Below are 27275 nucleotides of genomic sequence, written 5' to 3' on the forward strand. Positions count from 1 at the left end.
CTGCTTGAACGAGATCCGGAAAGTGATCGCTGGAGTGATCAACACCTAGGTTTGTTGAACTCTGCATCATTGGTGGTCTGGTCTTCTGTCACACAACGGAAGAGAACAGACAGGTGATCGTATAAACAAAGTTTATTAATAGGATGCAGGGAACAAACACTGGTCAATGGAAGGGTGAATGTGAAGTTCAAGCAGTTGCACTGTGACTTAGCTGGGTGGAATATGATGATCACAGGTGCAGGTGGTTGAAGGATGGTACAGGCTTAACACACACAACAGCTCGGGATCAGAGGATCAGACAACAGAAGACAGAAGACTGAAGCTGCCTCTGCACCATAAATGGACCTACGTAACGGGGACTCAGCTTACGGCAGGGCAGGCGAAGACGGATGTTCCTTGTCGAGAGCCATACCTTCTGGCCAGGCTGGTACTGCGGGGTCGCGGTTCTGCAGGCGTCAGCATGTCTCTTGTGTCTCCGCACTGCCCGTTGGAGATGCACGTGTGCTGAGTCCCACACCCTCTCGCTCTGCTGGACCCAATGATTGACAGCTGGAACCTCCGATGGCTCGCCTGACAGGCTCCAGCTGTCTTGGTTCTGGTGGCAGTATGACCGCAGGTACCTCCTGATCTCTTGGATCTTCCGCTCAGTTTGGCCGTTAGTTTGGGGGTGATACCCCCATGAGAGGCTGACAGACTCCCAGGAGTTTGAAGGCTTGCCATACCCGAGAGATGAATTGAGGGCCTCGGTCTGATACAATGTCCTCAGGCAGGCCGAAATGACAGAACACATTCAGGAAGAGCTTCTCGGCGGCCTCAAATGCAGTAGGCAGGCCCTTCAGAGGGATCAAATTGCAAGCCTTCGAGAAAAGGTCAACAATGACGAACACACAAGTATGGTGGTCGGATGAAGGCAGGTTGGTCATAAAGTCTATCCCCAGGTGAGACCATGGACGATGAGGAATTGGGAGTGGAACCAGCTTCCCTTCGGGGAGTCTCCGTGGCGTGTTGGTAACGGCGCAGACTGAGCATGCCTTGACGAATCGATGTCCTGGTTCATAGACGGCCACCAGTAGTGATGACGTAAGAGCGAGAGGATTCAAGCGCTTGGCTTTGCGCAGATACTCAAGGTTCCGATGATTGGTTATTGTCTCAAACCAGTGATTTGCTCCCTCCAGCCAGTGTCTCCATTCTTCCAGTGCCAGCATGATGGCAAGGAGCTCGCGATTGCCGATGTCGTAATTTTGCTCCGCCGGGCATGGCTTTTTGGAGAAGAAGGCACATGGATGGAGGATCGCCCTGCCACTGCAATAGTACCGCTCTGACCCCAGTGCTAGAGGCGTCCACCTCAACAACGAAGGGGAGATCCGGATCAGGGTGAACCAGGATCGGAGCGGACTGGAAGGCTTTCTTGAGGGATTTAATGGCCTCGATGGCAGATTGGTTCCAGGACAGAGACTTGGGCCGGCCCTTGAGCAGTGAGGTGAGAGGTGAGCTGATCAGACTGTAGTTGTGGATGAAGCATCGGTAGAAGTTAGCGAATCCGAGAAAACGTTGAAGTTCCTTTACACTGCAGGGTTGGGGCCAGTTCTGGATGGTTTCCACCTTCCTCTGGTCCATCTGGATGCCGTGTTGGTCGATGACATACTCTAAGAACTGGACTGATGGGTGGTGGAACTCGCACTTCTCGAGCTTCAGGTAGAGGTGATGGTCACGTAATTTTTGGAGAACCTGCTTGACGTGGTAATGATGTTCGGCCAGGTTTCTTGAGTAGATTAAGATGTCGTCTATGTAGACTATGACGAAACATTGGAGGAACTCATGGCAGACTTCATTCATATAACCCTGGAACACTGAAGGAGAGTTTGACCTGCCACATGGCATAACCCGGTATTCGTAGTGCCCCGATGGTGTCACGAAGGCCGTCTTCCATTCGTCACCTCGGCGAATGCAGATAAGGTTATATGCACTCCTCAGTTCTAGCTTTGAGAAGACACAAGCGCCGCGTAGTTGTTCCAGGGCTGCCGGAACCAGAGGAAGGGGATAGCTGTATTTAACCGTTTGGGAGTTCAGATGATGGTAGTCGATGCACGGCCGCAAGCCTCCATCCTTCTTGGCCACGAAGAAAAAGCTAGAAGCGGCAGGGGATGTAGATGGACGGATGAAGCATTGTTGTAATGCCTCCCTGATGTACTCCTCCATGGCCATGGGACCGGCAGAGGCAGCAGGTGAAGCAGCGGGTGTAGATGGAGGAAGTGACTGGCGAACTGCTTGAACGAGATCTGGAAAGTGATCGCTGGAGTGATCAACACCTGGGTTTGTTGAACTCTGCATCATTGGTGGTCTGGTCTTCTGTCACACAACGGAAGAGAACACTGCCGTGCAAAGGCAAAAGACCGTAACTTCGTTTTTGGTCGAAAATTAGTTATTTATATTTTTGGTACATTCAAGACCTTCTTTATCATGTGGACAAGAATCTTGTATCAATTCCGTTTTTTTTTCGAGAAAATAATGATTTGTCTTAACAGTAACTTCCAAAAGCCCATGAGAAACCAAGGCAGAACACCGTAACATCAGTTACCGCTCTTTGGCTTTGTTTTGGAACGCTCAAATTACGAGTTACGGTGCTCTGCCTTTGTTTAGCCGCGTGTCAATATGAAGTTACTGTGCCGGTGTTCAATCAAATAATGCTACCTACCAGATTGTACGGTTATCTGCCTTTGTTTTAATGTCCATTAAAATTAAAATTACGGTGTAGCCTGTGTACTTGTACAGCTGCCATCAGTCGCTCTAACTTCTGATGTCCTCAGAGCGGTCAGAACATTTAGTATGGTCTGCTCCATCGACAAACGTGCGATATCGATCGCGAAGGATTATGCAGAGTTGACAGAAAAACGTTACACATTGCCGTATCAGATGAATACAACCAACAATTAAAGCTCTGCAAACTAGCTGGCAGAGTGCCAAAACTTCGCCTTCAGCCCCGCCCTAAACGCGGTCGAGTCAACGCTGGACTAATAGGAGGTATTTTGTCATGTCAAATGTATTAATAATGCCATCAGAATGCAACCAAAGCACAGGATAGCAATAAGTAGATGGCTATAAATAATTGTAAATCATACAAAATAAATGCCATGATCACTAGATTTTATACAGGTGTTACTATAATGATTTTGTTAATGGTGATCAGCAACTAAATATTGATAATGTGGAAGTTACTGCCTTTTGCCTTGGCATGACTTCTCACTTTTTGCTGACAATACAAAGGCAGAGTACAGTAACTTTAAAATAGTGGTCAAAAGTCAAGTTTGAGCTCAAGATTTTTTTATGTATATAATTTCCATTACTAAAACATCTATTTGCCAGATTTCCAGTGTCCTACCTATAATTAATATGGCGGGACAACTAAAAATCTTTAAAGTCATTTTTCTCAGTTCCACACTCTAGCGACATAAGGTCTTTTGCCTTTGTAGGGCAGAACAGACAGGTGATCGTATAAACAAAGTTTATTAATAGGATGCAGGGAACAAACACTGGTCAATGGAAGGGTGAATGTGAAGTTCAAGCAGTTGCACTGTGACTTAGCTGGGTGGAATATGATGATCACAGGTGCAGGTGGTTGAAGAATGGTGCAGGCTGAACACTCAGGACACACACTCCTGCTCAGGAGCAGACTACAGAAGACAGAAGACTGGCATCCGAAGATGAGTAGTCAGGCAGGTAAGTCTCAGGCTGGTAACGGGAGTTGTAGCAAGAGATGAGTCTGTACGTTGTTAGACGTTGTTAGACTGTCTGGTGTGCAGAATGTGTGTGGTATATAAAGTGCAGGTTGATGAGGAGGTGCAGGTGCATTGAATCAGTAGTCCGGGGAGAGTGAATGAGTGGGCAGAGCGTGCTGATCTGGTGACGATGGGCTGATAGATGGTTGTGTCACCGTGACAACATCAGAGACATTAACGTATAATTTTACAAATGATTTCTAGTTCAAATAAACGTTCTTTTGAACATTCTATTCATCAATCAGTTTCCACAAAAATATTACTATATTATATTATTATTAAATATTTTTGATCACATAAATGCCTCCTAGGTTCAAAAACATTACAATATTGTAACAACCCCACGTTTTTGAATAGTAGGGAACTAGGGATGAATTCAGGGTGATTGGGACACTTTTTGCCATTGAGATGACTTGGAAAAGGTGTCCCAATCAACTTGAATTCACCCTAGTTGATCAAAAAAAAGAAAAGAAAAAAAAAAGCCAACAAGAGAGACTCTCAGTCAGCCAATAATAATAAAAAAGTAACACAAAAGCAACTTAAAGTATTACTTCCATAAAAAGTAATTATGTAAATGTAATTAGTTAAGGCCCATTCAAGGTACCTAAAATATTAACTATGACCATAAAAAATGTGAAAAAGTGAAGTCCTCACCACAACCATAACAATAACGACAAAGAGAAACGATATTGTTGGGATCCCTTTCAGAGCATTTTGTTTTAGTCGATGAATGATAGCCAATCAAAAACCATTCTACTTTCAATATAACAAAATTATCATATAACATTATCGTCCATTGGTGTAAACACCAATACAGTTTTCATTATTGATGTGAATGGGCCTTTACTTTTTATGATGCATAATGCAATATTGTAATGTTGCTTTTAAAAATAAAAGTAAATTGCTTACATACACCACTGGAAATGATTACAGTGCTAATCCCAAATTCCTTTAAAAAGGATAAGAAAGAATTTCTCTCAAATGGTCAAGACAGGGTTCTGTTATGCAGCACTGCAGTTAAGCAATTCATGCAGCCCTCTGAAACAACAAGGCTGAGAAGAAAAATGAAAACGCGAAAGGACTGTGACACGTCGAGCCTCTCCATATCCCCCGGCTGAACTCGACCGCTCAAACTCAAAGTGACATGTGAATCCTTTTTAGAGAAGTTTATGACTTTATCCAGTCACTATGCTGCTCCTCTCGTCACACGGGATGCTGAGCAAGACAAAGAAGGGGGTGGAGGGACGTACGAACAGCCTGGGCAATGACTCAGCCCTGGAGAACTTTCTTTACTTCATCCACATACGGTATCCTGATTTAGTAAGGAATAGTTCAACCGAAAAACATTACATTATTTACTCACCTGAATTGTCAGTTTTTAAAGAAACTATTTCTTTTACACTACAAGACTTGGCTTTTAGCTTTGATAGACAGTGAAACTCTGATTGTAATCTAGTTCAAATGGATACAGCCTAAGCAGTATTGCTAAAAGGGTTACATTTAACACGCTTTAAAATGTAATGTGCTTCACACATTATTTGAACAATCATGCCAAACATTTTATCTTACCCCGTTCATATCTGGATCAAAGTGAAAAGGCCAGTGCAGTCATGTACATACGTTTTTATGCCTTGTACACTTAAACATTCCTCAGAGATTTAATAGCAAATTCTTGTTTATCAACTTTTTCATGAAAATTACATTGTTTTTTTCTGTAGTATTTACTTCACCACAAAATAATTTTTATCTGTGAGGTTTTGTCGAAATTGCAATAATGATTTGAGATTTGAGAATGATTTGCGTCTTGGTAGCATCAATAAGAATGGATTGAAACTTACAAACCAATCAGTAATGTTTTGCCATGTATGCCATTATTTTACAGCAAAAGTGTTTATACATTTATGGAATTTCATAACTGTGTAGTGTCTATATACAATATATAGCCTAGATGTTGTAGATTTGGTTTATTCCAGTGCCTATTCTGGCAGGGATTTAGTTTATTTAAACTAAAACCTCTCAGCAATTGGGGAGGAAGGAGGGGGTCAGTGAGCTGTTAAAGTTAATTAAAATGAATGTACATTAAAATTAATGTATTTATAATCCTTTTATGGTGGGCACAGAGAAACTGCTGGTAAAGCAAGTAGAAATTTTAACTACTGGGTTGACCAGGCAAGAAGAAACTGCTGAGCCCTGCTAACTTTACCATCAATCCTCCCTTGGCCAACCAGTTTAATCAGAAAAACAAAGCCAAACCGGCACCAAACAGCCATAAACCAGCATTGAAATTGAACCTCAGTATCCCTCCCTAGTCATCAGCATGCATGTGAAGGACTCGCTGCAGCGCTCCATGAAGAGCTGGTGTCATAAAGGTGATCTGACCTCTGGGGTGAAAGTCAGCGGGTTGATTGACGGGCGGCTTCTTGATGTCAGAGGAGCGGTAGACGATGTGATGACGCCCGGGTCCTCCTTCCTCCTCTCCTGTCATGTCGCCTCCTCTCTCCAGTGGCTCGATAAAAAACTCCTCTTGACCTGCACGGATCATCCCCGCCTGACAGGTTTGAAAGAGAGAAAGAGAGAAAGAGAGGTAGAGATTAGGAATTTCAAAGGCAGGTACAGCACAAAGCTTGCACATCAAGTCCATTAAGCGAATCAGCTATAAAGGCTATTTCTGTAAGCCTGCTATATCATGTTTTCATCAGCTTTAGAAGAAACCCTCGGGCAACCCGATCTCTGAATCGATCCATCCCTTTTCTGCTACTAACTCGTGTGTTCGGGCCCCGACCATCTCTAAAACTCTGTGACATTGCCTGTCATAAGCAAAAACAAACTCTCGCTAATGTTTCAGAACAATTCGCTGCTTTAAGGGAGCAAACATGAGATCGTCTTGTTTGTGCAGTTAAAGATGACGGTGAGAATAGTCTATGAGGGCAAAGAGGGAAATCCAAACCGCGGGCAAAGATCAATATGAATCTCTCTGCCAGAGTGAACAAACTCACTGACAGACACACTTGACAGCTCATGTTCCGATCTCGCTGTCTCTAGTTGAGATCGTTGGCTTTGAGCGACGAGCCGCATCCACTGCCAGGGGTGCTGAGAACGTAATGAGAGAGAGAGAGAGAGAGTCTACAAGGCTTTAGACACACAGAGCTAATCGATTGTAGGACACGTCGCAGTCCCTACGACTTATTGGCTTTTCCCTGCCAGAGCACAGGGTCTTTTCCCTTTGCTTCCATAGCAAATTAGACAGCCCCAATGAGAGCACGAATTGAATAGCAATGTTAGACCTCTTCTCTGATGTGGAGGAATATCAAATGTGAACTTCAAACAGGGCTGTTAAAGTCACGCCGGAGCCCCCTCAGTCATCACAATACTGAAGCCCGGCAGAGTGCAGGCCGCTGAGCTAGTCGTTTAGCTTGGTCTCCCAGGAAATATTACACAGCGAGTGGTCCCGCCACCTCCCTCACTCCCTCCTGCTTCCCCCGAGGGTTCATTACGAAGGAAATGCCTGTGCGCTGCATAAATCGACACCACTGCATGAAGGGCTGCCGTTGCCGTTGGTCTACATTGACTGAAAGTGCTGATGTAAAAACAAAATAGACTCGCATATACTTCTGTCCTCTCCTAAAATCCACTCAAAACAGTGTGTCGTCTCTATTGCAAATGGAAATGACAGTGTCACTGGAGGTTAAAGAAGCAATTAATAGTATAATGCATGATCTGAATAACATGTTATACACTCTGCAAAGGAAGTATTTTTTCCTTATTTACCAATAAAAATATCAAAAAATATGTAAAACAATATCAATTTACTTGAGAAGCAGTAATGTACAAGAGAGTTTAAGATTTAAGTAAAAAAAAATAAAGAAATACACACGTTATCGTTCAAAAGTCTGGGGTCGGTAAGTTGTTTATGTTTTGAAAGAAGAAAGACTGCAGTTTATTTCTTAAAATGTATATATATATATATATTTCAAGGATTTCACCTTTTGGTAAAAAAATTGTAATATATACATTTTATTGTTAATCAACCAGTAGTTTAGTAAAGCGGTGGGGGTTTTTTTCTCCAAAATGCTCATCTATGCACACAAGTGTTTCAAGTGTTTCCAAAATCATTTTTGTTATCTTTGCAGGAATGTAATATGAAGTTTTCAAATGTATCCTCTTGGTAGAGTGTCTTCAAAATTTTCGCAAAAATGTGTGTGGACGGATGGCCAAAACAGAGAGAAAAAGATAAAGAGACAAAGAGAAACAATATTGTTGGGATCCCTTTCAGAGCATTTTGTTTTAGTCGATGAACAAATGTATATGTAACAAAAGTTGGTGTAGATGTATCCATAAATTACCCTTACGTCAGTCATTCAAGTCAGTCAGATGGACCCTTCCTTTTTAAGTGGGCAGATGTAATAGAAAAATCTGAGCACCTTTGAAAAATTCTTGTTCAGAGTCTGAGCACAATGCATTGTTTCCAATAACATTTTACCAAAAAACACATTTTCATACTTTGTGCAAGGAACTGAGGCTGACCGACTACTTGGAAAAACTAGTCACTATACAGTTTTAGAGGACAATCGAAAATGTCTGCGTTTCAACCGACTAATTCTTTCCATTTGGACTCCTTTGGGACATCTCCAGATCCTGTAATCTGAAATGGAACCCGTCATCAAAACCAAAGCCCCTCTTTCCTCATGGAGAAACTTTGGCTAATGCCTATCTTTTGGCCCTCTCGAGCACACACAGTTAGCCTCTAATGGTTTCAAATGAACAATCTATAGTAACATTTTTTGGTTTGTTACAGTCTAAGCAAAAAATAAATAAAAAATACAACACAAAACCTCCAACAGAACAAGCCAGGCCAGCAGCACCATCCAACTTCATCTAAGACCTCCATACCAGAGAAACTGTAGTTGGGTGGACATCAGCCGGTCTGAAGTGTCACTATCTGCCAAAATAGAGAGTTCATGAGAAGATTCAGAAGCATTATCTGTGTTTGTATGTGCATGAATGTGTGGGAACTGGCCACCCTCCCAGTCCAATAAGAAATCCGTAACCCTCTGTATGTGTGTGATTGCTTATAAAGTTAATATTTGTTTGACTCTGACAGCTACAAAACAAAGAGCACTGTAGCTATTCTATTGCCATTACGACTTCTAGTTTTCTTGGCTCCACCTCGCCACTTTGGCTCTAACATAACTTTTCTTGTTGTCAAATTTAACAGGAATTGATAGCCAAGATATTTTCACAAGGTATCTCAATGCCCCACCGCCTAGCAAATTACTGTCTTCACTTCAAAGAGTGAGAAATATTTTTCATTTACACCCAATCCACAGCCAGGAGAAAAAATACAATGAGTGTCAATTTAGAAGTTCCAATTTGAACTGAGGTATCACAGAGGGGAAACAGTTCATCATTCAATCATGACATTTAAGACAAAAGCTCTACTCTAAACTTAGCAAACTGCCTTGCTCCACAGTCCATACAGCTTGTAAAAAAAAAAGTATACTTTAGCATACTTCTAAAAAAAAGTACATATTACAGAAATTTGCTTAAATGTATTAGAATATGTTATGTATAGTTAAAATTTTAATTAAATTAATGTTTTTGACCCACAACAAAACACACTGCCTTTCTCATCTGGAAAACAAAGACAGTTATGTTTGAATGCTGTTCATTGATTATAGTTCATCATTCAATACAGTGATACCATCAAAGTTCATAAATAAGCTTGATACCCTTGGTGTGCCATACACCCTCTGTAACTGGGTTCTGAACGTTCTAATGAGCAGACCCCAGACCGTCAGAATTGGGAATTACACATTCAGGACAATGACCATAAACACAGGAATTCCACAGGGCTGTGTGCTGAGACCTTTTCTATAAACACTCTTCACACATGACTGTGTGGCCTCCCAGAACAACACCAGCATCATTAAATTCGCTGATGACACAACAGTCATTGGACTGATAACAGGAGAGGATCTTGTATTGACAATGCAAGAGTCAAACTTGAGAACATTTTTGGGATGTGCTGGAGTAGACTTTACAGAGGGTTTGACTCTTGCATTGTCATGATTGTCATGGTGCCAGGATAACAACAATCTCTACCTAAACATTAACAAAACAAAGGAGATGATTGTCGATCTACGGAAAAAGGGAACAGCACTCAACGTTACACATTGGTAAGACGGAGGTGGAGAGAGTGAGCATCTTCAGATTCCTAGGAGTTCATGTAACTGAGGATCTCAGCTGGTCTAACAACACCACACAACTCGTCATGAAATCATGTCAGCGTTTGCACTTTTTGAGAGGGTTGAGGAAATTTGGAATGTCCGGCTGGATTCTCAGATGCTTCTATAGGCTGGAACACACCGAGCCGACGGTGGGTCGACGGTAAGTGTCTGTCGAGCTAGTTTTTGTGGTGTGTTCTACACTTCGGCTCTCGCCGAGCTCATGTCGGCAGCAGTTTGCCCAATTCAGCAAGCTGAATCAGTGTCGAGAACTCTCAGTTCAGTTAAGCGAACGGCACAGACAGAAGGCTGATCTAATGTTGTTATCCTCCCCGAGCATTCCTAAACACGAATATATTTATAACAACATAAAATTAAGATGAACATAACTGATATTCAAAATGGTAAGCAAGCGCTGCTTTGTTTACGTTTCGTATATCTGCGTATATACAGGCGCAGAACGCACATGCTAGTTTGCAATCGGCTGTAGTCTGTGCTGTGTCACATCTTTTTGGTCCAGACCATAATTTATGTTTGTGGTTGCAGGAGGATTTGCAGAATAAGAATTTAATTTGATGGTGAAATGATTGTTTCCCCGTATATATGAAAATAAATTATTGAATCTTCAAGTGCACTTTCAATATAACTATGCACACTTATTTTTCACAAAGGAACTTACACAGGCAGCCGCCTTTTAAGACAGCATCCTAACTGTCATGAAACATCACACTCTCTACATAGGTAGACATTAGCATTTTGCTAAGCTAATAGTGCAATAATCCTTTAAGCATAAGTATACATAGCATTTTCAAATTTTGGGTAAATAAATCACTTTTTTTAATTACATAACATTTTGATTTTGATGCTTTTTAGTTCAATATCGAATTAAAGTTTATTTACATTTGACATTTCTCTCACCTTGTCGCCATCTTTATGTTTTCACTTCATCGCAACTAATTCTTGGATTGATTTCTGAGGATTCATATAACGCTGCCTTAGCAGCATTAGGTGAAAATGGGTATTTTAGGACACAAAAAATCTTCACATTTCAAAAATGCTGCCTCCTTTGGAACAGAGCAAAAGTCTCAATGCTTTAAATTCAAGATGAGAACTAAGAGAGGTAGAATTGAGACAAAGTAATTGTGTGTAAGAGAGAAAACAGACGAGAGAGAGAGAGAGAGAGAGAGAGAAAACAAAGTATTACAGTTAGAGCTGAGTCCATGAGACAGTGAGGAAGTGCATTGCAGTCCTTCTCCGGCATGAGGCCCATAAGAAGCCAGACTCTGACATAACACAGGAGGCTATTAGAAAGCTGTTTATATAGTGTAAAAAAAACACATGTGATGAAAGAGAGGCGTGTGGGTGGTTGGGTGTAATGACACTAATGACGATGGAGAGACAACACTTAACGTATTACTGTCCAATCCATCAATGGGATAATGTCAGAGTGTGGACCATGACAAATGAACAAGATATTAATGGGATAGCTCATTCTAAGGCATAGTCATAATTTAATCACCCTCTGTAACGTTGCATGTTAGGTTAGTGTCTATCATTCCTGTTCCTGTATTCTTCTAGGTGTCAGTTAATTAAAGTCTATATAGTGAATATTGTGTTTAAAGACCAGCAATTCGTGATCAGAAAAGATTATTACGGACTTACCAGCTGTCCAACTGCTCTCCAGAGCAGGAGCAACAAAGCCTTGAGGACCACACCAAAGGGCTTTTCATACTTGAAATAGTTAACCTTGGATCATTCTAAACCCGGGTAAACAGAATCCTTGGTTATCTTGCTTCACATTTCACACTGCTCATAATTTACCCGGGGTTAACAATTAATTCTGCATATTTGCGATGTCAGTGTAATTCATTGGATGAACCTGCATCCTGTTTATAAAGGGCATAAAATTGCATTGCGCATCCTCATATTGACGACTGTACTAACAGTACTGTAAGTTTATACAGTACTGAATGGACATTTCGGACTATAAAAGTAAGAATGAAATGGTCTCTTTTTTACTCAAATTACAGCGTTTTCTGTCAGCATTTGACATTTTAACTCTCAGACGCTGAATATACCGTTAATATACAATGCACAGTGTTTCCGTGTCGCACGCAAATATGTACGCATTTGGGCTGTTGCCTAAACGTCTAGCTGTAACATTCTAACACCGCATCATTTCACACTGTACAAATTTGGCACCATAATGTGGGGATAACACTGTCAAAGCGGTGCTAACCATGCTCTGGTGCAAGGTTTCATAACCCAGGGTAAAAAGCGTTGCTAACCCCGCTTCTAATTTACAAGTGTGGGTTACCCAGGGTTAAGTGCAGTATGAAAAGCCCTCAAGGGCTAACGAACGTTCCTAATGAACTTTCCCGACAGCTCGCTGTGCGTGTTTTTCAGGACCAGCCTGAATGAGCGCACAAAGGCACGCCTGCTTAGTGATGGTCTTCAGAGGGATTTTGCCCCCATCTGCTTTCACCATCTGCCCCGGGGAGGACGACACCAGCTCTACTCCAGACCCAGAGCCCAGCCAGCGACCTCCCCCACTCTGCAAGGAATAAATGTCTAAACCCACCGCAGACAGAGAGCCTGAGCCTGCCGCAATGTAAGCCAGCCATCTCCCCGGAGCCCGAGCCCCACAATGAGTCTGACCAGGTGCGTGAGCTGGCACCACTGTGCATCCCAGTGGCCATGCTCATGGATTACGAGGGCATGAAATGGAGCTCCGGCCACACTCCCGATGCTGAGCTGGGAATTATAATGAGGAAATAGAAGAGGTAATTTTCTTGAGCTCCTTCTCGGACGCTTGTCACTGCGGCTTCACCTAGGCCACCAGAGCCATCGGTGTCGCCTGGTCCCATCTGCTCTTCTGCTCAGCCTGGATCTCCACCTCCATTTGCTCCATCTCCGTCTGTCGTCCCCCTGGTTAAACCTGCCAAGTTTCCACCGTGGCTTCTTTCTCTGTCAACTCCGCCGTGGGCCTTTGTACTTGCTGCGGTCTGGGTCCCCACCTGGCTCCTCCTGTTCCTGGCTCCTCCCACCATCATCGCCACCTTGGTTTCTCCCTCCATCTCATCCTGTTTGTCGCACATCGTCAGAGCCCCCTCCCTCCTCGGTTGGACTTATTATGATGCGCCTTCCGGAAGGGGGGACTATTGTAATGTTGCATGTTAGGTTAGTGTCTATCATTCCTGTTCCTGTATTCTCCTGAGTGTCAGTTAATTTGAGTCTATATATTGATTTCTCTATCACTGTGTTTACTGACCAGCAATTCGTGACACCCTCATGTAGTTGAACTATTCCTTCAAAATGTTGCCCTGCAACTTAAAAAATCATGTAATCTTTGCCTGGTTAGCTTCCACAGTTTTCTCCTGGTGATAGAACTGAAACAGTAACAGCATCTGTAACTGCAACAATATGCAGACAAAAACAAGGTTTCTCCAATTGACAGCCATTCAAAAATGTACACCATTTTTTTTTATCAAGAAAACAATTTTGTTTTTCCTTTTTTCATAGCAGCATGCTTTGAGCAAGTACATGCTAATGAGATGAATGGAAATACTAAGAGATTCTCCAGCTGTATCAGAAATCTTAAAGAAAGTCATAAAGGTTTGGAACTACACAAGGATTAGTAAATGATGACAGAAATTTATTTTGAGGTAAATTATTTCTTTATTCAAAATTAAATAAATGCTATAACAGCATCCAAATACTTGTAGAGAAGCAAACGCTTCTGAGATAAATGGAAATGCTAAGCAATAGCTCTCTCCAGGTATATTAAAACTCTTTTAAAAGAGCGGCATATGATGAACTAGACTGTCAGTCAGGGAATATAGTACATAGAAGACCAGCTGCGTATGCTTTGGATCCTAGATGAGAGCAGTTTTTCCATAGTTCCTGATGACTGTTATTCAATACTAGCCTTGGGAGAAAGAAGAGCAGCTAAGGTTTAGGTTTCAATCAAGATCGGATTTGGACTGTTTCCAAACATGACCGCGTTATAAGAAAATGGGATATTAACCTTGTTTTTAAACATGATTTGCTTAATTCAGAACTGTAAGGATATCTGCTTCACAAAAGCAGTGACTCGTGTTTTCATTCACACAGAACATTTGCAGTGTTTTTCATTCATTTCGTTTTAAGCAAAGCCAAGGCATATGAGGTCTTTGATCAGTCAGACTTATGATGATGAGCTTCCTCATGTGTGTTTTTGTTGGGACAACAGAGCTGATTGTTCTTGCCTGTGATTTATCTTAAATTGGTCTCCTCTATCCATATCATATACTGTATATATTCAAATGTTTTGAGTAACTTTATGTTATGTCTAGATGACATGATTATCTAAATGTAAAAATAGAGGAAATGAGCATACATATATATGTACATTGTACATATACTTGAAAAATACAAAGCTACTAGGGATGCACAACATTAAAATTCTGGCCAATACCAATAAGCTGACAGCTATGTTCATGCTATGTATGATAACCAATAAATGGTTGATATTAAAATTCTATAGTACTTTTAAAGTGCCCCTATTATGCTATTTTAGAGTCTTCTAGTTTTGTTTTGGAGGTCTCCTACAATAGGTTTACATGCATCAAGGGTCAAAAACACTTTCAATTTCTCATAATATACATTGCACATAGCACATTTTTTAATGATTCTCAAAAGACTCAACAGATGAATCACTCCCTCCTTTTCGAGAGCCTACACTGCTCTGATTGGCTAGATGGCCCAGTCTGCTGTGATTGTTCTACTGCTTACAGGACGTGTCGGAAACTAAACATCCATTACCATAACTGAACTTCAGCTCCGGAGGCTTAAAGCTCACTGCAAGACAGTACACGATGGCGTTGATTTCACCATATCAATCCGAGCTCGACTCCGATAATGAAACATTGGAAAATCTAGTTATTCAAACCGAACCTCCATCACAAGGACAACTTGAAGTTGACGGAACGTTTCTCAGTGATACACTACTCATTTTGAGGTACATTATGAGATGTCACAGTTGTAATTGCTCACCATCAGCATTAACAAGTGTATGTCCATCAACAAAGGGATGTGTATATTTCTAATTTATTGCGGTGCAATTGCGGGAACAGTATCAATAACAGCGCATACGTTAGTCGAGGACTAACATGAATGACTGATGTAACATTAAAGTTTGCAAAACAAATCTTGCTAAATGCTTCATCATCTTAAAGTACTAAGAACGACAGACAATCTGCATTACTAGACAGTTTTAGGTAATAGTGGCACACAGCTGATTAGCAGAAGTATTTCAGTAAGACAGTAATAACGTGAGTTAGCAGGAGACCTATAAAACACAAAACTATGTATTTTGAACACCCCGTAGAAAATATATACATCAATAATTAATCATTCTCACAGGTTGTGATTCTGAGGAGCAAGCTGGTCCAAATACATTGGGTATTGACCCATCTTTCTAGAGGAAGTGTTTTGCTAATCCCGCTTTGAAGGACGGGTCAAGTTTTTCGCGACACAAGCTGCCAATGTAGAACATAGGCGGACATTATGCAAATGTGTAAGGTAGTGAAGTGTAGCCATAACTGATTTGGGATTTGGATTCCTGACGACTTGTTTAGGCGGTTCAGAGTCAATTCTTTCTTTTGGGAGACAATAACTTTATTTATCATGCTCTTTCCAGGATTGCTCCTGTCGATTGCTCCTGTCTGCCTCGTTGCTCCTGCTGCAGCTGTTTGCGTGGTGTGCGTCTGAAAGCTTTTTATATCTTTCTGTTTTGAATCATTATTTACCATCATTCCTTGTTGTTTATACTGTTAAATATAACTTACTCAACATCACACATTAACCTGACATCGCTAGCTTCAATCTAAATTGTTATTGCTAGCACAACACGCTAGTAATTCGCTAGCCTGTTAGCGTGCCATCTGTGCATTCTTTATTTCTTTATTTATTTTTCTTGCGCCGAGTCCATCAAACAACTTAGGTGAGTAAGATCAGTCAACAAACACGGTAAGTCATGTCATCTTCTCCTCTTATTGTTACTTGCACCTCATGCAACATGTTTAGCATATCCTTCTCTGTCAGCACAGGATTTACATGTGATAAATGCAGGGAGATATTAAAGCTGACAGGGAAGATTTCAGAACTAGAGACACGCATCCATGCTTTAATTGAGGTTAATTGTAAGAGTGCAAGGGTTTTAGATACTGCTTTGGATGCGACTAGCTTAGTGAACTCTTTACATTGTTCGGTTCCGGCTGAAGTAGAGCCCGTGCAGCAGAGCAATTGGGTGACAGTGAGACGCTGTAGTCGCGGGACAAAACACCGCTCTTCCGTTCCGATTACAACTTCAAATAGATTCGCCCCTCTCAGTGAAACACCCACTGTGAATCCTGTTGAATGTGCCCTAGTTATTGCCGTTTCTATTACACGGAACGTGAAAATAGAGACACCAGCCACCATAGTCACATGTTTGCCAGGAGCCAGAGTGCCTGACATCAAAGCAAATTTAAAAGTGCTGGCTAATGCTAATCGTAAATTCTCTAAGATTATTATTCACGTCGGCACAAATGATGTTCGACTCCGTCAGTCGGAGATCACCAAAATTAATGTTAAAGAGGTGTGTGAACTCGCAAGTACGATGCTAGGCACTGTAATTTGCTCTGGCCCCCTTCCTGTTCGCAGGAGTGATGAGATACTTAGTAGATTGTCCTCACTCAACGGCTGGTTGTCTAAGTGGTGTCCACAAAATAATCTAGAATTCATAGACAATTGGAAAAGATTTTGGGGCAGACCTGACCTGTTGAAAAGAGATGGTATTCATCCCTCCTGGGATGGTGCTGCTCTTCTCTCTAGTAATATGGCACATAGTCTTAGAGCTCAAACATGACAATCTGGGGCTCAGGTCAGGAAGCAGACAGACTGGCTAAACCGACCGTCTGCTAGCTGTCTCGCCTCACCAAGGTCAGATAAATCCCATCACATAGAGCCTCTTTCACCTAGATATTTCACCCTAGATACCTAGGGGGTGTTGCTGTAATTTATAGTAATATTTTTAGAATTACTAAGAAGTCTAGTTTCAAATATAATTCTTTTTAAGTGTTGGTGCTTAATATAGCAATATATAGTGTAAATGATAAATCACGTTTGAGATTTGTGCTGGCTACTGTATACAGGCCACCAGGGCACCATACAGACTTTATCAAAGTATTTGCTGACTTTCTATCAGAGTTAGTACTGGTTGCAGATAAAGTCATAATTGTTGGTGATTTAAATATACATGTAGATAACCAAAAAAAAGATGCATTGGGATTGGCATTTAAAGACATTCTTAACTCTATTGGAGTTAGACAACATGTGTCGGGACCTACTCATTGTCGTAATCATACCCTAGATCTAATATTATCACACGGAATCAATGTTAATGCCGTTGAAATTCTGCAGCAGAGCGATGACATCTCAGATCATTATCTGGTCTTGTGTAAACTTCATTTAGCCAAGGCTGCAAAGCCGACTCCGTGTTACAAATATGTTAAACCTATCACTTCTGCCACTAAAGATTGCTTTATTAATAATCTTTCTGATCAGTTTCATCATCTCAGCATCCCAGATAGCTTAGAAGAACTCGATATTGCGACAGAAACTTTTAACTCTCTCTTTTCCAGCACTTTAGACACAGTTGCTCCGTTGCGCTTAAAGAAGATTAAAGAAAATAGTCCAACGCCGTGGTACAACGGGCACACTCGGACCCTTAAGAGAGCAGCCAGAAAAATGGAGCGCAACTGGAAGAAAACAAAACTAGAGGTATTTCGCATTTCATGGAAAGAGAGCTTGATTGCATGCAGAGAGGCCTTAAAAGTTGCTAGATCTGCTTATTTTTCAACCCTATTATAAGAAGATAAACAAAACCCTAGGTATTTATTTGAAACAGTGGCTAAACTAACGAAAAATAAAGCTTCAAGCCCAGAAGTTTCCAAGCAGCACAGCAGTAATGACTTTATGAACTTCTTCACTTACAAGACTGATAATATCAGGGAGAAAATTATAACTATGCAACCGTCTACTACAGTATCGCATCAGGCAGTGCATTGTAGTGTCCCTAAGGAAAAATTTGATTCATTCATTGCTATAGAAGAGGAATAATTCATTAAACTCGTTAAATCATCTATATCGACAACATGTATGTTAGACCCTATACCGACTAAGCTACTGAAAGAGATGCTTCCAGAGGTCAGAGATCCTCTTCTTAATATCATTAATTCATCTTTGTCATTAGGATACGTACCAAAAACTTTTAAGCTGGCTATGATTAAAACGCTTGTTAAAAAAACGCAACTTGATCGTACAGAATTAGTCAATTACAGGCCAATCTCGAATCTACCTTTTCTGTCAAAGATACTAGAAAAGACAGTATCCTCACAACTATGTTCCTTTTTAGAAAGAAATTATATCTGTGTGGATTTTCAGTCAGGATTTAGACCATACCATAGTACTGAGACTGCTCTCATTAGAGTTACAAATGATTTGCTCTTATCATCCAATCGTGGTTGTATCTCTCTATTAGTGTTACTTGATCTTAGTGCTGCATTTGATACTATTGACCACAACATTCTTTTAAATAGACTTGAAAATTATGTTGGCATTAGTGGAATTGCATTAGCATGGTTTAAATCATACTTATCTGACTTATCAGTTTGTAGCAGTAAATGAAGAGATGTCTCATCGATCACAAGTTCAGTATGGTGTACCACAAGGCTCAGTACTAGGACCACTGCTGTTCACTCTGTACATGCTACCATTAGGAGATATCATTAGGAAGCATGGAATTAGTTTTCATTGTTATGCCGATGATCCTCAGCTCTATACAGGTGCTGGTCATAAAATTAGAATATCATCAAAAAGTTGATTTATTTCAAGAATTCAACTTAACAGGTGAAACTAATATATTATATAGACTCATTACATGCAAAGTGAGATATTTCAAGCCTTTTTTTGTTATAATTTTGATGATTATGGCTTACAGCTTATGAAACCCACGAAATCAAAATCCCAGAAAATTAGAATATTACATGAAATCACACAGTAATTACACAGTGATACCATGGTCATTGAAGCAGGTTTTGGTTCTTTTGGCAGTGTGGGCAGGTGCAAATCCTGCTGGAAAATGAAGTCAGCATTAAGTGCTCTGGAAATGTCCTGGTAGACGGCTGCGTTGACTCTGGATTTAATAAAGCACAGTGGACCAAAGTCCTCTTTTCTGATGAGAGCAAGTTTTGCATCTCATTTGGAAACCAAGGTCCCAGAGTCTGGAGGAAGAATGGAGAGGCACACAATCCAAGATGCTTGAAGTCCAGTGTGAAGTTTCCACAGTCTGTGTTGGTTTGGGGAGCCATGTCATCGGCTGGTGTTGGTCCACTGTGCTGTCCACTCAACACAGCCGTCTACCAGGACATTTCCAGAGCACTTCATGCTTCCTTCAGCAGACAAGCTTTATGGAGATGCTGACTTCATTTTCCAGCAGGATTTGCACCGGCCCACACTGCCAAAAGAACCAAAACCTGGTTCAATGACCATGGTATCACTGTGTAATTACTGTGTGATTTCATGTAATATTCTAATTTTCTGGGATTTTGATTTCGTGGGTTTCATAAGCTGTAAGCCATAATCATCAAAATTATTACAAATAAAGGCTTGAAATATCTCACTTTGCATGTAATGAGTCTATATAATATATTAGTTTCACCTGTTAAGTTGAATTCTTGAAATAAATCAACTTTTTGATGATATTCTAATTTTATGACCAGCACCTGTATTTCTTCACGCCCTGATGAAACTTACAAATTCACAAAATTAACGGAATGTATAGGTGATATAAAAAATTGGATGACTAGTCATTTCCTACTACTTAATTCTGAAAAAACAGAGATTCTAATTATTGGACAAAAAACATAATAATCTAGAATACTGTCTAACACTTGATGGCTGCTCTGTCAAGTCTTCATCGTCAGTTAGGAACCTGGGTGTGCTCTTTGATACCAATCTTTCATTTGAAAGTCACGTGTCTAGCATCTGTAAAAAAGCATTTTTCCATCTTAAAAATATATCTAAATTACGTCATATGCTCTCATTGACAAATGCAGAACAATTAGTCCATGCGTTCATGACACCAAGGCTAGATTATTGTAATGCTATTATGGGTGGTTGCCCTGCACAGCTAATAAACAAATTACAGCTGGTCCAAAACGCAGCTGCTCGAGTTCTTACCAGAACCAGGAAGTATGACCATATTAGCCCCGTTCTGTCAACACTGCACTGGCTCCCTATTAAACATTGTATACATTCTTAAATATTGCTGATTACTTACAAAGCACTAAATGGTTTAGCTCTGCAGTACTTGAGCGAGCTCTTAACGCATTATAGTCCTTCACGTCTATTGCAATCTCAAAATTCCGGCCAGTTGATAATATCTAGAATATCAAAATCAACTGCTGGCGGTAGACCCTTCTCCTATTTAGCACCAAAACTTTGGAACAGTCTTCCTAACATTGTCCGGGAAGCAGACACACTCTGTCAGTTCATAGCTAGACTAAAAACACATCTCTTTGACCTAGCATACACATAACACATTATAGACTTTTATAATTCAATGTTAGGCTGCATAGATTAGGTCAGCCGGAACCGGGAACACTTCCCATAAATCCTGATGTACTCGTAACATCATAAGAAGAATGGCGTCTACGCTAATATTAGTCTCTCTGTTTATCCCGAAGTTTACCGCAGTCCGCCGGATCCAGGCTGGATCCAGGCTGTATCCAGATCTGATGAAGGACCTGCGCCTGGACGCGACGACAGCGCAGTCCTGAAATGTCAACTAGGCTCTTCCCTGTAAAGGCCTCCCTCCCCTCCCTTTACCTCTCTACAGATAAAGCGTTGTCGGGATAATTCCGGTTTGCGTGGCTACGTGGAAGCGATACAAAATCTGTATTATTAATTGTAAGGCCAGACAAGTAGTATGTTGAGGGTTGATTTGTAGGGAAGGATTACATGTCTGCGCACATATATTCAAATGCACATACCTATAGACTGAACTCGTAATACGCATGTGCACGCCATCGACATTCTCACTGGTTCGCTTTTTAAGTTAAAAACTGGCGCCTAAGTTAATAACTAATGATCGTTGCGACGGAAGTGAATCAATCAAACTAACTTTAGCTGGACAATAACTTTACTCTAGAGCTGCTATAAAGCCAAAACACTTTACTTTAATTTCCTATTATCAATGTAAAGCTGCTTTGGAACAATCTACATTGTTAAAAGCGCTATATAAATGAAGATGACTCGACTTGACTTTCCATTTACATTCACAGACAAATATATTACACACTGCATGAAAGGGAATATTCAAAAAACCATAATGAGGCACTATAAAAAAACAAATACTAAAAACTAATCAAAGTAATCAAGTGAATTTATGCATCACTATCATCACTGTCATTGTGATGGTAGTGCAAATAATGTACAGTATGAAAATACATATATGCATATATTCATTTTGAGCTTTATCAAAGATTACATTCAAGTGTTATTTAATTAGTAGTTATTTTTAAGTACTTTGAGTGAGTGTTAGATGATAGCAAAGACAATCTAAATGTAAAAATAGAGGAAATAAGCATGTACAAATAAATATCCAGTATTTGTAATATATTCAATAATGACCGATAAAAAAATCATTAACATCATCTGATAACTGATATGGTACTGGAATATAATTCCAAAAGGCTACAAATGCCACAACATGGCCTCTCTAAAGGGATAGTTCTCCCAAAAATGTAAATACTATCATAATTTACTCTCTTTCCTTTTATGTTTCCCTGAAAAAAAGTCACACTGGTTTGGAACCAGACATGGCAGAAGAACAAAAACAAGTCAATGATTACAGAATTTAGATTTTGAGGTGAGCCATGCCTTTATTCAAAATTATATAAACTCTATCACACTTCATCTTTTGATAAAGTGGATTTTGTCTTTGTTACCCATGTGGTATATTGTGCCAGGCCAATGATTCATGTCAGATTACTCAAGGATTATTGAATCGTGATTTAAAGCAGAACCCTGAGTGTGCGTGATTAGACACACTGTGAAGTGGAATAGCAATTCCACAGAGAGAGGCACAGCCTTACATGTTCCTTCTGATCATTTATCTCCTGAGCCGGGCAAAGACAACAACATTCCCCGAGCCAAACCTACTGCTTTTCCACAGCCTGTCCAATGGCTGGCCTGTATTTCATATAGACATCTCTTCTCCTTTCTAAACAACTGACAGGGAATATGAGCAGCACTCAGAGAGGAGGAAGAGCTCTGGACTTCTTTGCAGATTTTTTGGTTTTGGTGCCATTAAAGGATGACAGATGATGGGGGAAAAAAGAGCCAGAATTCCCCAATTATGGCAAAGAGTTTAACAGGAATGTTGATGTGATGAAGCAATGACGGTGGGTTCTAAGTACTGGAAAGTATTTACACACATGTGCACACACACGCTGTATATGAATCAGGTCAGACCTCACACACTCGCACAGTTTTTCCTGTCAGGGGTCTTGAAAAACCAAAATTCAGCACTTCCAGTTCCAGCGCTGTTTCCTAAGAGCATTAGGAAGTCCAGCCAAATAGCTAATTACATATTTAAACCTAGAAACTGACCTTTTTTCAAAACTTTTCAGTGTCAGCTTTCACTGGAAATCTTTTCTATCAATGGGCCTATCGGTAACTGAAACCATGATCTCACGTTACAGGCTCTTCACCACATCATCAGCTGAAAGGAATTCATTGACTTTTTCCTTTCTCTTTCCTAAACACAAGGAAAAACTGACACTCACACCTCACACTTGCACTTCCACGGTTAAAACAAGGTTAATCCTTGGTGTTTCCTTTGAGAAGAGATCAAATCAAAGCCAAGCAAAAAACAAAATCAAATACTAATACTAAATAAGAATTGAATTGTCATATTTCAAGGTATTGAGAAGGAAATTGGTCTCCACTGCTTTCATCTAAGTTCCGCTGGCTTTGTAGTCTAAGTTTTGTATCTTTTTGGCTTTTAGTTCAAAAACGCTCCATGACTTGAAAAAAAAAAAGTATTTTTGTCCAGTAGAGACATTTGAAAATGTTTCTACTGCGATGCACCGCAATGCAATAAGAACATGAAAATGGGGTGACGGACCACAATGAACCACAAAACACAGCCAATTAGATCAGCTCTCTCTCTCTTGGCACACTCACTCGCACATGCGATGCGCTATGAACACATACTGTACCTTATAGTTTGAAGACTTCAGTGCTGCTTCACCAAACAGTTTTCTTTTTCTGATTTTCCTTGTGGATCTTGCGGAATTTGTCTCTAAATTTCCACGCTTCTTGCAATCATGATAGATATGGAGCGGTACTATGGCCCAATGAGGATTTGGTATGGTCGGGGCTATCAGAAATCAGAATGACTGACAAAATCACACAATTGTTTTCTGTGAATGTATATTGAGTTAAGTTGATTTGTTTCTTGTTTTAAGAAAAATACAACAACATTTTATGCTCACGCAAAAAAACGAAACTTAATTTATCATTTATTCACCCTATTTTCCAAATGTGTATGATTTTGTCCCCCCACAGAACACAAAAGAAGACATTCAGCAGAAAGTTCATGCTGCTCGTTCATATAATAAAAGTGAATCGGGGACTAGGGTCTATCAAGCTAAAAAAAACTAAAAAACTAAAATCGTGGATTATCCTGTTTGCCTGTGTATTCTGCCCTGTTTTTACTGTTTGGATTGTCTGCCCTGTGTTTTGTTTTATGGATTATAATTCTAATCTGGATTGCCTGAATAAAAGCTGCACGTGGATCCTTATCCTGTGTTTCAGAGCAGTACGTGACAATACTATATATAATATACTATATTATACTTATATAATTTGGCAATGGGGTAAGAAAAATAAACTTAATTCAGATATTCACTGATATTCAAAAGTTTGGAGTCAGTAAGATTTTCTTTTGAAAGAAATGAATAATATAACAGTTTTATTCAGCATGAATGCATTACATTGATCCAAAGTGATGGTAAATATATTTACAGTGTTACAAAAGATTTTTATTTCAAATCAAAGCTGTTCTTTTGAACTTTCTATTCATCAAAAGAAAATGCATCACAGTTTCTACAAAAATATTGATAACCTTTTTCAACATTGATAAAAGTATTGTAGAAATATTAGACAATAATATTCTGTTTTTACTGTATTTTGGATCAAGTAAACGGTGAACATAAGACACTTATGTTAAATCACCGACCCCAAAGTGTTCTTTTTGCAGTGTTGTGCAAAGAAAGTTTACTCGCCTGGAATCTCTGCCAAGAAATATCACTTTAAAACAGTGCTGTAGCACACATTCAGCACAACTGGGCCAGAGGGAGAATGAGAAACAGAGCAATAAGGGAAACACCTCTTTCTCCCCATGAACCAACAAACCCAAACCTTCATGTCCTCCAATAATTTGAGGAATTCAGATATGAGCTTCTCACTGTGAGTTCAAGTAAGTACAGCCTTAGGGAGGGACTCCTTATCTTGCTTATGACTCTCTTCCCAGTCCTCCCTGAACACATGTGAGTCAGTCCAGTCTCTCTTATTCCCTCCACAGGAAGGAGAAGCGTGTGTTTAAGGTATCAGGAGACTTCTCTGAAGCAGGCCAGACCACTCTCCCGCTCTCTCTTTCACAGCTGCCACATCACAAGACTCCTAAGTCGAGGTTCATAATAAAAGCGCAGAGGTTATTCCAGAAATGAGAGATGTCATACATCTGGAAGGCAACTCCCAGTCAATCCCATGCCCAAAGCTCTTGAGTGATTTCATTTGTACCTATAAACCGTTCTGTTACTTCAGCACAACTGAGCAGTGCGCTCTGGAATTTGCAAACTGTTTATTTCTTTCTTTCCCTGCCACTTTATGTTTTGGAGAGTGTTGCTGCTGGAATGTTAATGACATCCTCAAAGCACTCCGAAAGATTTCCAGGCGACAGGTGCCAGGAGATTTCTGGAGCTACCCCACCTGACTAGTGCTCCCCTTTCATCCTCCGCCACAGTGCAATGACACACACACAAACGCTGCAAAGTGCCACCAAGTCCTGCTTAAGTCTAACAGATGTCGTCCTGTTAAAAAAAAAAAAACGGCCCGGTTTCTCATTCTGAGCTTTTTTCAATTCATTTGAGACAGCTCAGAGGTCACTTGAGACTCTCAGCTCTAAGCTTGTGCACCGCTCTCATGGCGCAGCCTAAACCCAGACTGAACAAACCTGACATCAAAAGAGAGTGTTCAGAAGATTAAAGGCTTTCGGTTGGATCTTGAATCAGAGTAATGTACACTCAGTTTCATCAAAGGTGGAGAGAAAGGATTGTATTGGCACAGAGGATGACTGCTGGAGTCCACTTCAAGAAATGCACACAAGTAACACTGAATACAATGAGTAGGGGCATGCACATATAGCTTTTTTAAGGGTGTTCATTTTAATGGGAACAGCATCTTCTCTGATTAGAGGATTTAAGGCACTGTTCTTTATCAGAAATTCAGCTATATACACAGTTTGCAATATATCATTACTTAATCTCAGTGCTCATGGTAGGTTATTTTTTTAAGGAACAATTTCTCTATGGAGAAAGTCAATGGGATTTTTACTTCCTCAACCCGACTGTTGCGCTGTATTAGGCTGGTTTCTAAGGAAGCGTTTCTATTATACAAGTTTTTGTGTTCAACATCAGCTAGACAGAGCAAAAAATGGAATGGAAAGACAACACAATGGCCATAGACTTCAGTGTGATTGTGAACTTCCAAAAAGAGAGTTTCCCATGCAAACTTCCCATTCAAACACACTGTAAAAATGTTTGTTACATTCTATGTTATTTGGTTATGGTATTTGAATGTTTATTGCATTCTTGCATTGCATTGCATAGTGTCATGTTTGTTACTCTAATAATGTTTTTTTGTCTTTGTGCCTATGAGCTCCATCTATACTCTTTTTTATGTTTTATGGACAGTATACTTAAGATGAACTCGGATTCATCATGTAAAGCCTTTTATTTTAAAACCTGTATTATTATGGTGGTTTTCAGTACTGTAAGGTAAAAAGCAGATTTTGGTAGTTCAAGTATTTTAGCATTATATAATTTAATGAAATATGGCTATACGTTATAAACAGGCACCAATATGTCATTCAATAATACCTGAAACATTGTCACAGTATTTTCTACAGTGAATTCATATAACCACAGCTGTCAGGTTTTTTTTTTTTTTTTTTTTTTTTACAGGGCAGGACAAAATCCAATTAAAACTCCATGGCTAAAAATAATAAAACTAATACAAATATTATAAGAAATCTAGATGACCTAGTTGATACCTAGTTGACCTCATTAGTCTAGATACCTAGTTGACCTCATTAGTCAGTTGTTGGATGACTATTCACCTATCGAGGGCTATTGCTAACAAAGAGTAACACAAACATTCGCCCCGAGTCAAGAAGCCAAACAAGCAGCAATCGGACTAATGAGAAAATGGATGCTTGTTTCCATAAATGGGGCTTTTCATTTCCATTCAGTTTTCCAGATGTTTCTGTATTCCCTGATGTGCTGCACTAATGATGTCAAAATTACAAAAGAATGAAACAAAACATCTCATATCTCAGCAGTGGAATAAATTTGTAAGATGACACTTCATGATGCTTCCCCTCACTGTGACTGCGGACTCTAAAAGATGTAGAGTGTAATTTCAGAGCCAAATGCATCACCGAACAAAATTACAATAATAATTATTGTTACCAATACGTTTCCCAGAACACTCTCCGAACTTCATTGGTCAACCACACAGATAGTCCCGCCCCCAAACTCACACTATTGGTTGAGTAGATGTTGCTATGTCCGCCTGGGGAGATCAAACAAACAAGACTCAAACAAACAGTGTTTTGAAAGTAACACAGTCACAGTGTTTACACTTTTCAGGGAAAATCAATCCTCGAATGCCTTACGTATAACACTCTAATACAGGATAAGAGAATGAATATTAAAATGACACGCTCCACATTTAAAGACACATCTTACTTATCCACAAGCCCAAATAATCCCCTTGTATATTGTGCTAAGCCTCATTGAGTAGGAGTATCCTGCTAATTCCAGGCTTCCTGTTACAAACTAGCTTTAGTTGCAGCAACAGCTTGTGCCCGTGCTGGAGAACTAAGGCACAAGCTCACGGTGCA

General features: G+C 40.2%; 1 protein-coding gene across 1 annotated transcript in view; it reads right to left on the reverse strand.

Moving 5' to 3' along the window:
* Nucleotides 1-27275, reverse strand: part of adamts2a (ADAM metallopeptidase with thrombospondin type 1 motif, 2a) — an 83545-nt gene that overhangs the window by 42571 nt on the left and 13699 nt on the right. The window contains exon 3 of the mRNA XM_079847498.1: nucleotides 6156-6324. Within this exon, the coding sequence (XP_079703624.1) occupies nucleotides 6156-6324 (169 nt within the window). The remainder of the gene's footprint in view (nucleotides 1-6155; nucleotides 6325-27275) is intronic.

The sequence above is a fragment of the Squalius cephalus genome (genome assembly GCF_949319135.1).
Source record: "Squalius cephalus genome assembly, chromosome: 17".
NCBI lineage: Eukaryota > Metazoa > Chordata > Actinopteri > Cypriniformes > Leuciscidae > Squalius > Squalius cephalus.